Below are 12,131 nucleotides of genomic sequence, written 5' to 3'. Positions count from 1 at the left end.
CATAAGAAATTCTTCCTCCCACTATCCTAGCTCAAACCTAATTCAGGGTTGGAAGTCTCCAATAGGGAAAGGAATTGATTTCCTCTCTTCCTAACTACAGATGCTCCCTCATTCACTATGCTGCCACCTCTAGTTCTTCTAGTGTGGGTGAATTTAGTGTGTATGAGTGAGAAAGGAAAAGACTGAACGAAAGGGAGGAAAGGACAGTGAAGATCATTCACGCCACGGTTGTACACTGAAATCATAGCCCTTCCTCAGCTGCATACCTAAAGACTGGTTCTTTATCTTGTGGGGGTACTTGGAGATGCCCAGACAGGAACCTCCCGTCTGTTTCTTGACTCTAGGTATGCCTCCCCTGGCTCTACGTTCATCATTCTCCCCTCAAACCCTGGCTTCTGGCTATCCATACCACCAGATTCATTCTGTTAAGTTCACTCTCCCCTTCCAGGCCTGTTTATAGTATAAAAATAATCCACACTTAAATATATGCATCTAACATATATTATTTTTATATTTTTCTAACTGGTACACTGAATGGGCAAAACACCCAGGTACATTCAGTAAAGAATTTAATTTTTCTTCCATAGATGTCTTCAAATATGCCCTGCTGGATCTCCCTTCCCACCTTCTGAACAAGCCCTTAGACAAACCCCATAGCTCTTCAGTCACTTTCAGCTTAAAAAAAAAAATCCCATTTCAATTCTTAGAACACATTCGTCTCCTTGGCCTCACCTTGCTCTTCTGCTCTGGTTTCCTTAAGGTAAGGTGGCAGAGAGGAAAGGGGTGGAGGAAGCAGGCAAAGTAATGATCAATGCTGTTGTAATCTAGTTTTTAGAACTCTGGGTCATATCAAGTATCCAAATGCTGGCTTAGTGAGCATCTGAGGAATTTTCAGAGAACTACTTCCAGTTCCTTTGTCCCGTACCACTGCCTGGAGCTAGCAGTGCATTTAACAGCTGACTTCTTGTAATTCTTACCCTCATCAATTAATACACAGTAGAATGCACAATGCCTCTTTTTGGAATTCCTCTTGGGTAGGGTCCTTTCAAGACACTTCAGGCCCATTTTCCACAGCATCTATTTGGTCCACAGGAACTCAGACATCTTTGTCACCCAAAACGTTTAAGCACAGCTGGCCCAATCACTGACTCTTCCCTCCTCACCCTGCTACTAGGCCTACTCCATCTGGCACCACAAAGGATTTCCCCATGAATGAAATGGCTGACGTTTGCCCCTTTCAGCATGAATTATTTTTTTAAAAAAATGTATTAAAAAATACAGTATCCTAATATAATATACTTTTTAATTCATAGAATCCCTACCTTACATGGTATGTTAGCAGTTTTGACACAACTCTCTTTCTCAAGATACTTTCTGCCCTTGGATGCTCCTAACACTACTTTCGTATTTTACTTCTTACCATTTTGGTCATTCTTTCTCATTCTCCTCCCCACTCCACCTTAAAAAGTATTCTCAGGACTCTGTCCTTGGTCTTTCTCAATTCTACCTTAGGTAATCTCATTGCTGCAACTGTAAATCCCATGGCTTCAACTACCATCCACGTGTTAATGATTATGAAGTTTTCCCTTTAGCCCAGCCTTTCATTCTATTCGCCTGCTTGACAACTTCACTTAGATGTTTTTATGGTATCTCAAACTTAAATCCCACTTGTTCTCTAGTATTCAGTTATCTCAACAGATGGTCATATAAGTCACAGAATTGATCATAACATCTTTATCACCTCACTTCCTTAACCTCCATATACCATCATAGACAGAACATGGTTTTAAAATACAATTCTGATCTCACCACTCTCTATTTAAACCTTGTTAAATTCCCTTGAGAAAATTAGTAAACACCTTCTATTTTATCCATTCATCATGAATTCTTTATTCTGGATACTGACTTTCTCTGTACACAATTCTGATGACTATGGGAACAACCACATTTTAATACAATCCATTTGCTGGGCTCTGGACACTTGATACAAGTTGTAACACACTTCCTTGGCTACAATGATTGGTCAAGAGATAAGCACCTAACACCCAACCTAAGCCTTTCTCCAGGGCTTATAGGGCTTGAACAGAAAGGGAGTTCACCAATCTCTGAGGGTTTTTAAACTACAAATTGTTACACATAAGATTGGTAGGCAGTCATGTTTCCTGCCACACAGACCAGATAAAGTTAAGAAAGCTGGTGTACAGAATGAGAAATGTGGGTGGGAGAAAACTAAAGCCAGGAAGGCAAAAGTAAAAGATAAAAAGAGTTCTGAGTTTTCCAGTCCCTAATTCTAGCCAATTCTGAAACCTGGTTATATGAAGTACTCTAGTAACCTACAATAATGTGTTTTTGGCTAAAATGAATTTGTGTTAGGTTTTTCTCACTAGCAACCAAGAATTGCTAGTGACAAAAACCAAATAAAGAAAGAGACCAAAATATTAACCAGCCCATAATGCCCTACATGATACCATCAGCCTAACATAGCATCTCTCTCAAATCCCCTCAACACAGTACACTGGCAAAATGGCATCCTTTAGTTGTTCATACACACAAAGCTGTTTTATTCCAGGGCCTCTTTTCCCTTCTCTTTTACTTAATGCAATATGACTTATCTTTCAAGTATCAGCTTAAATGTTATTGTGCTCAGTATCCCTGACTTTACCTTCAGAGCACACAGACTGGATTTCAAATGTGTCTAGTTTCAATGACTAGCCTCCCCAAGTTAAGAGTATGCTCACATGCACAAAATAAGAAAATGCTTATAGTTATAGCAATTCTGATAAATTTCTTACCTCAAATGCCCATTCTTTTTCTTCTTCCCCATCCAGAAACAAACGTGTTTCTTTATAAACTTGGCCTATATCCAGGTTTAATGGGGATATATCAAATTCAAGCCGCTGCAATTCAAATCCTAATCCAACACCTATTGCTTTTATGAAGCTTTCTTTCAGTGCCTAAGATACAGACAGACATTTTCTCTTAGAGCTTTAGTAAATTGTTCATAAAATCTACTGTCCCCAAAACATATGGATTTTTAATTCTTTACTACTTTACAGCTATAAGCCATTTATTTTTACCCTAATAGTAGCATGGAAACAAACCAGTTGTGAGAACTTAAGACAAATCATTTAAGCTCCCTTTGCCTCCATTCTCTCATGTATAACATGTAATAATAGTAGTACCTTACTAGTGGGGTTGTTATGATAATTAACTAACTTATGAAGGGCTTACAATAATGTTTTCTGGCACATAATAAATATTATATGTTAAATAAGGTCTCATGTGTATGAGATCCTTTAAGACAGAAAACCTTATTTATAAATACTGATAAACTGTCTTGTTTTTAGCTTTAAGAGTATCTTCTAGTTGAGCATTAAATATATGTTAAATTTTCTTAAATGTCATTAGAATATAATAATGTGTACATAAAAATCATGAAGTTCCCAAGTAATGACTTATTTACTTCAAACACTGTATGAACTACAGGTTTACCACAGGACTTTTGCTCCTGTTTTTAGCAAAGATAATGAAATCAACACAGGGGCTTATTCTCAAAACTAGAAAGAAATTATACCCAGTTCCTATAAAACATATCCAGCTGAGTCCATTCATCCTTAAAGCTTCTGATTGTTTCCCATTCTTTGTTGGTAAACTTTCTTTTCATAATATGAAAAAATTCTGGAATTGAACCACGACCTGTCAATTGAGGAAACAGAATTACCAAAATTATTAGCGCATAAAAGAAAACTATAGTCCAACTTTACTTTTGAATACAGTCACAATAATCCTAAACAAAATATCAGCAAATCAAAATAAGTTGAGAGAAGGGTAGCTTAACAGAACAGTGAAATTCTGTGAATTATTAAATAATTAAGGAGAAAAAAACATATGGTTATATATAGATGCTCACCAAAAATTTGATAAAATTTAGCAGCCAAGCTATTATAAATCTTAAATAACTAGGGGAAATTTCCTATATATGAGAGAATAACAGAAATCCAAAACAAGTACTCTTAAAATAGAGCAATAGTATGCTGGGGTTTAAAATTTTGCTTTGCCATTTCACAGGAAAATCAGGGAACAATTTCTTTACTATAATTTTGGGGGAACTGGTAGAAAGCTAAGGAGTGTTCTTTTATCCTAAGTTATTAACATGACTGGAAAGTTAATATACACTTACTTCCTTCACAATAACTGTTTTTAAACATGTTTTCTAATATGACTTTTCCAAATAAAAAAAGATTTTAATTTCTGTTCTATTGGCTCAGTTTTTAAAAAAACTCAAGTATATCCTTAGCTCCACTGTTCCATAGACAATAAAATTTTACATAGCATCCTAAAAATAAATAGAGCTCAAAGGATCTGACACCCAGAACTAAGAGCTAAGACACAAATTAAAATATATGGTATGTCTTTCATATTATATTTTTTCAAAATACTATAATTATGTGTTTGTCTATCTTTACTACTAAACAGAAACCTTCTACCATCATTCATTTACTTATTCTACAAGTATGTAGAATGTGTACAAATACTATACCAATATGAATTGACCTAATGGTTAAAAACAAATCAGTCATGATTCTTAGCCTCACACAATTACAGCCTAATTGGTCAATCAGAAAGTCTGGCAACAAGGTAGGTGAATCACAAATGTTTACTATATGAATAAATGTACATTAACTATTATGTGGTAAATTACTCCTAAATGCTCTATTGCCCTGTATCCTTAGTTCATGATTGCATTACTTCCAGTAAGCCTCTTGAAAGTAGTCCCTCTGCAGATTCTGTTAACATAGCTTGTCTACTCCGCAACTCCCATTTCTAAAATACTCAACTCCAAAATCTGACATTCCCAACTGGCTGCAACCATAGCATGTCTGGAAAGAAGAAATATGTCAATTCCCCTACTTAATGCTTTACTGGCATTTAACAACTAACTAACCCCATGAGAATTCAACATTTAGAACGACAACTATATCATTCACTCTAAAAATACCCAAGTGCTCGATGCCAGGAATATCATGATAACCAAAACAGACATGGGTCCTTATGTTCATAGAGAGTTTAAAGTTTCTCCTACAGTAACCAAGTACCTTTTCCATAGTTACCTCAAGGTAGAAAATATTAAAAACGAGCTCTCCCACAAAATTGTCTACAATTCCCCCACCATCCCTACTTCAAAATGGTCAAAACAGTCTCCTCTTGTTTACCTAGGAAATATTTCTAATGACATTCCAGTGATATGTGGTTCTTCACTTCACTTCTTCACTTCCTTGTTTGTTTTCAAGTTCAACAGACTCATTTAATTAATCTGTCTACTCTTTAGTCCTCTACTATTCGTAAGAAAGATAACTTTACAATCCATTTTTATTAATCAACTAATGTTTATTGTTTGTATCTGTTCATATTAATGTTAAAAGGCTATTATTTCCTAAAAGCCCTGCAAAGCTGTAAAGTCATTTCACGCAACAGCACTGAAATATTAAACTGGGACCTTAGGAGTCCCAGGGCAGGGCAGGAGATTCTTACCCTTTTGGGTCTATGAACCCCCTTTGATAGTCTGGTGCTTATTCCTCAAGCCCCTTAAATAAAGACTGTCTTATTAAAATGCAATGCATCACTAGTACATACTGGCTTGACAGATAAAACACTAAAGGAAGTAAAGAAGGCAAGCTTGCAAAAGTTATAAAAGTAAATCTGGAGATTTTAAACACTGGGAGCACTATACCTACATAAATTGTAAACTGTTTCCTCTTGAATATATTCCGGTACAAATAGTGTAAATAATAACAATGAGAAGAACAGCTACCTTGGATTTTGGAAGACAGCATTATATATTTTGAGTGGAATTGTAGTTTTAACAGAATACTATCCAAAAAGCCTAAAATTTAAAAAGATATGCCTGTTGTCATCTATAGTGTCTGTCATTATGTTTGTTGGTTTCTTCAAGTTATAATTCCATAACCTTCAAGAAACCCCCTGATTTTTACCTAAATATGATGGGGCAATCGAGGAAAAAATTTAAATATTCACACTAATAAAAAAAACTCATTTAACATAAAAAGCAATCTAGCACAACCACTGGAAAAGAATCATAACTGATCATGTACAGCTTAAAAATATCCGATATGAGTGTGTTTTCATATACTTTTGAGAGCATCATATCCCACAAAATGAGATTGACAGCAACAGAAAAAGATGACTTTGTAAATATTCAGCCAAAGACAACAGCGCCACATTGTGGCATTATGGTGAAAATACACAGTGAATGAGTACTCTGTTAAGGACTTAGTTTATCTAGGAAATTGGAATTTAAAAAAAATCAGTAAGAAATACCAGAATAGTACGTTTGCCCCTCAAACTAGCTGAGACAGCACAATTATTAGACACATAAGTTGGCAGAGCCTCCTAATAATACCAACACATATTCATGTCTATTACAATATTTGATTTAATAGACATATAAGAACTTAAGTTAAAAAAAGATAAAGATAAAATAACTGAAAAAACTTACATAGAACCACTAACCAGGTTTAGAAAAGCCAGATCCCTCATCTTATAGCTTAATCTTTAGGGAAAGCAGCACTAGATACTAACTAAGTGTTCTGCAATGATCAACTAACCAAGGTCACAGAGCAACTAGAAAGTTTATTAAACAGAGTAGTAAACTACAACAAAATAATTTATAGAGTTGAGCCTTGAACAAGGCAGGTTTGAACGGTGAGGGTCCATGTCTTCCAAAACTCATGCCCACACAGAAACTAAAAATGCGACCTTATTTGGAAATACAGTCTTTGCAGGTGCAATCAAATTAGGATAGATTAAGGTGGGTCCTATATCCAATGACTGGTGTCCTTATAAGGAGAAACATTTAGACACGAAGAGCGAATACAGGGAAAAAGGCAACATAACAATGAAGGTAGAAAGTAAAGTGATACAGCTACAACTCAAGGAATGCCAAAGATTGCCAGGACACTAGGAAGAAGCAAAGAAGAATTCTTCCCTGGAATCTACAGAGGTAACATGGCCCTGTCAACACTTTGACTTCTGGCCTTCAGAACTGTCAGAGAATAAATTTCTGTTTTTTTAAGACACCAAGTTTTTGGTACTTTGTTAGGAGCCCTAGGAAACTAATACATTCATGCACACAATTTAATTCATTTATACAGACACACTCATATACTCTTAGCTTTAGTGTTATACCCCTGGAGTCAAATGTTCAAATCCTGGCTCTAACACTTCTTTACTATTATTTATTTAACTTCACTATGGCTGTTTCTTAAGCTATAAAATAGGGAAAAAAAGCTGGGTAGTTTAAGAGATATATAAAGGGCCTGGAGCTATTAAGTACCAAATAAATGTTAGCTCTAAGGCTATTGTGGTAGTTGTTTTATATATATATCCTCTTTTGTGAAATGTTTTATCAAGTCTTTGTCCATTCATTAGGTAAGTCTTTTTTTTTTAATGTATTTTTTTAAAATTAATTTATTATTTATTTTTGGCTGTGTTGGGTCTTCGTTGCTACGTGCCGGCTTTCTCTAGTTGACGTGCGCGGGCTTCTCATTGCAGTGGCTTCTCTTGTTGCGGAGCGCGGGCTTCAGTAGTTGTGGCATGTGGGCTCTAGAGCACAGGCTCAGTAGTTGTGGCGCACGGGCTTAGTTGCTCCGTGGCATGTGGGATCTTCCTGGACCAGGGCTCGAACCCATGTCCCCTGCATTGGCAGGCGGATTTTTAACCACTGTGCCCATTAGGTGAGTCTCAAGTGGCTTTTCTATCAATACTTACAAGTATTTTAAATATTAACAATATTAACCTCTGTCTGTCTTATTTGCCCCAGTTTGCGAGAAGAGATTTAATATAAAATCAATTACATATGCTAACTTTGCCTGTTCTTCTTATATTTCTAAGTTTAAAAGGCATCCTTCTTTCAGAAATCTGGCCAAATATACAATTCTATTGTGTTCTAGTAATTGTTATTAAAATTTAATTCTAATTAATTCTGTTGTACACTGTGTAACAAGGATCTAATGGCTTTCAGACAATTTTACTCATGAAAAAAAAAGTTGATGGGTTACAATCTTTCTTTTTGTTGGCTCTATAAATTACATCTAATATAGTGTTTCCCAAACGCTAATAGGTCTAACAATCACCTGAGAAATTGTCTGAATATAGAATTCTTGGTTGTATCTAAGAAATTCTAGTTGAAGAGGTCTGGGAGGGTTTCAATGAACCTGCATTTTTTCAAGGAACCTGCATTTTTAACAGGCATCCTGGCTGATTTTAATATCCTGACCACCATTTCAGAAACACCATTCTATACATATAACAGTAATAACTATCAAAACAACCTTAGAGCTAACATTTACTTATTAAATACTTAATAATTCCAGGCACTTTACATGTTTATTCCCAATCTAGCCAATGCTAGTGGTGGTATGACTGTTGAGCCATCAGTATGTAAAACATATACACACAAGTTTTAGGGGAATTAAAGATTTAAATGTTAAAAAAAAAAAGTGCAATTTTAGAACAAAATCTAGGAGACTCTATAACCTACAGTTGGAGTAAATCTTTTACCAACTTATTTTTTTTTTAAATGAGACAGAGTTCAGAATTTATCAAGGAAAAGTTAGATATATTAATTAAATAAAAGACAAAATTCATACGGCAAAAAATACAACCAAATTCAAAAGATAAACAAATAATAGAGTGGGAAAATAGTTGTAACAGATTTGGTCTATGAAGTGTCAATATCCATAATACATAAAGAGCTTTTATACATGGATTAGAAAAGATTAATAAGCAGTTCACAGAAGAGCAAATTCAAGTAGCTAACAAGCTACCCTAGTGATTAGAGTAATGCACCATTTAATAAATAATCTTTAACCGCTGAATTGAAATATTATGTATAAATACTGGGCACTAACTCTTAACCCTCCTAGCTGTCTATTCTTTTGCTAACACCACACTCTTTTGTTTACAATGCCTAATATAAAAAATTGTAAGGCAAGTTCCCTCTCACTAAACTTTGTATACTCTTCTTAGACATCAGTTCCTTCACAAAAACTTTAAATTCATTTAACCCAGTTCCATGGAATTTTTCAGATTTTGTACTTGCAAATCCTTAAACAGGTATCAATAAAATCTAGTATTGAGAGGTCACATATTATAGAATGCAGTGTCTAAAAATATAGGCTTTGAGGTATGGGTTCAAATCCATGATATTCTACTTTTCAGCTTAGTTGCCTTGGGCAAATGTCTTAACCTACTCCATAAAATAATAACTTACAACTTAGGCTTAAGAGGGTGAAATAAGATAATGCATAGAAGGCATTTAACACAGAGAAGTTGCTCAGTAAATACTAGTTCTATGTTGTGATCCCACTCAAATCCTCTGCAGAGTGGAAAAGATCCATCCTGTAACTTGGAAAGGGGGAAAACTACCTGCCAGTAAAGACCTGGTTTTCCAGCAAGTTCAGAGCACAAAGAGAAGTGTGACTTATTTAAGCTGCTTGCTGGCTGTAAATCTCCAAGTTAAAAAAAAACAAAAAACAAAAAACAACATTTTGCACATCCTGCAAAATGCAGATCCAAAAAGAATGTAGATCAGCTTAGAATGTAGATCACAAACAATAGTGGAATACAGATCTTCCTTGACTTACGATAAGGTTACGTCCCGATAAACGCATTGTTAAGTTGAAAATAGTTTAGGTCAAAAATGCATTTAATACCCCTAACCTATGGAACATCACAGCTTAGGCTAGCTTACTTTAAATGTGCTCAGAGCACTTACATTAGCCTACAGGTGGGCAAAATCATCTAACACAAAGACTATTTTATAATAAAGTGTTGAATACCTCATGAAATGTACTGAATACTGTACTGAAAGTGAAAAACAGAATGGTTGTACTAGTTGTTTTACCCTCGTGATTGTGTGGCTGACTGGGAGCTATGGCTCACTGCTGCTGCCCAGCATTATGAGTATGGAATGGCATATGGCTAGCACAGGAAAATGTCAAAATTCAAAATTTAAAGTATGGCTTCTACTGAATTGCTTTTAAACCATCATAAAGTTGAAAAATTTTAAGTTGGACACTATAGACTGTAGCAGCAACAAAGTTGGAAACCGAATCTGATGGATGCAAATGCAGGAGAGAAGAAGCTAGGGAGATAAATGCAGGGTGAGGAAGAAGATTCGAAGGAAGAACTATTTTTAATCACACCTCACTGATGAGAACAGTTTATATTCCAACTAGAATCTGATATGAATATCATTTTTCACTGTAGTTGCATACCCACTTTTTAATTTTTCAACAAATTTTAGGAATATTTTATGTGAAATTGAGAACTCCTATTATTTGTACATTCAATATTTACTGAGCACCTGCTATGTGCTAGACACCCTGCTAAGTACTAGGTATACTGTAGCAAAAACAAAACAAGCATAGCTCCTGAACTTATTTAATGAAGGAGAACAGATAATAATCAAATAACTAAGTTATAATTACAAATGAGAAAGGCCATGAAGGAAAACAAGATCAGGTGGTCAGGAGAGTCCTTTCTGAGGAGGTACTGGTACTGGCTACTTCTCATCCTTCATGTCTAAGGTACTCACGAAAGAGTGGGGAGAAGAACAGGCAGAGCGATCAGCTTTTCTGAAATGACCTGAACAGGAAAAAGTCTACTACATTCAAGGTAATAAAAGATGAGTATGGACAGAAAATAGTGAGCAGAGAGCAGCTAAAAATGCAAATGGAGAGATAAATGAGAATAAGACGATAAAATCATGTTAAAGGGACTGAATTTTATTATGAACCAACCTAAAAGTTTTAAGAAAATTGCTTTAAGGAAATTTTTAAAGACCACTCTAACTCTGTACCAAGAATGTACTGAGAGAGAACAGAAGTGAAGAGGGGGAACCAAACAGGAAGCTATTAAAATAGTGCTATAAATAGTATGGTGGAAAGAGACAACAAATAGGCTCTACCATAGCTACCATATAATATCACCACTTACTTTATACTTACTGTACATAATTTACATAACAACTGTTCAAGAGGAGTAGTTCTATGATACAGTCATTTCAAAGTTATTAAATTAGTATTAAATCTCAAAATATTGAGTCCTTTTGTCCTGCCAATTAATATCCAGCAAAGTTTATAACAAAAATGTGAACTTGAAAGTATAAACCTGTGGGGAAAAATATTTTCAGTCTTTTCCCAAATTTTAATAATTTTTATACTGTATCTCTTATCTTGCCTTGTAAACATGGGAACCAAATTGAACAATTCATACTTTTATACTTTATACAATCCTTACTTTTATACTTCTAACTGCAAAAGCCTTTAGTGGTAGATAAAAATTAGAAAATGAAGGAAAAACAACCAATATTTCTCAATTGGGTACAGCAAATTATAAAGATGACCCACAAAACACCTCACCCCACCCCTGACCACAGGGTTGGGATTGTATTGCACTGGCAATTTATCTATACTAGGGCCCCCAATATCTTATAATCCCTCTTCTCTGGATATCCATTAAACAATTATTTACTGAGTGCCAAGTATGCACCAGTTACTTCTGTATAAGTTTCCTCTCTCCATTAAGTAGAGAATAATGTGGTGGTTACAATAGGGTCCTTCTAGCATCTGGCTAGAAGGGAGAAACCCAAAACTTCTTACATCCATCAATATATTCTCTCCTGCCCTGCCATAGCAGCAATGGGAGAACCGGGAGATGGCGGGAAATGATCTGCACCTAGCAGAAATGTCTAATGTGATAAGGAAAGACTCCACAAGTTCCTACATGATGTTTACCTGCAGACAAAATGGGAGTAATAGAACTGAGTCTTACAATATACTCACGATGCCCCCAAAGTCTAACTCCATCTTGAGAGTTGATAATCTAATAACAATGCCCGAAACAAAGTACTATACTTCCCTTGCTCCTATACTGTTTTACCCTGCACCATTTAGCAACTCTTGGAAACTTTCCCTGCTCAATTTCCTCACTTACTCTGATAAGCAGAGCATTTCAAATGAATCACCAGTGAAGTAAACCAGTGTCTACTTTCCTGAGAAATGATGCTGTGTCCATTAATCTTTCAGACACTAGTGACACAGTAACAA

At 35.4% G+C, this 12,131-nt stretch overlaps 1 protein-coding gene across 3 annotated transcripts in view; it reads right to left on the bottom strand.

The window, feature by feature from the left end:
* AASDHPPT (aminoadipate-semialdehyde dehydrogenase-phosphopantetheinyl transferase) overlaps positions 1-12,131 on the bottom strand; it is a 33,532-nt gene that overhangs the window by 16,346 nt on the left and 5,055 nt on the right. For all 3 annotated transcript variants that reach the window (XM_022560517.3, XM_022560518.2, XM_022560519.3), the window contains exons 3-4: positions 3,575-3,696; positions 2,793-2,954 (exon numbers count right to left, since the gene is read on the bottom strand). In XM_022560517.3, the coding sequence (XP_022416225.1) occupies positions 2,793-2,954; positions 3,575-3,696 (284 nt within the window). The remainder of the gene's footprint in view (positions 1-2,792; positions 2,955-3,574; positions 3,697-12,131) is intronic.

The sequence above is a fragment of the Delphinapterus leucas genome, chromosome 7, assembly GCF_059928025.1.
Source record: "Delphinapterus leucas isolate spDelLeu-1000000601 "Yukka" chromosome 7, BTC_Dleu_Yukka2, whole genome shotgun sequence".
NCBI lineage: Eukaryota > Metazoa > Chordata > Mammalia > Artiodactyla > Monodontidae > Delphinapterus > Delphinapterus leucas.
The sequence above is the reverse complement of the archived record's forward strand: the minus strand, read 5'-3'. Positions and strand labels throughout refer to the sequence as shown.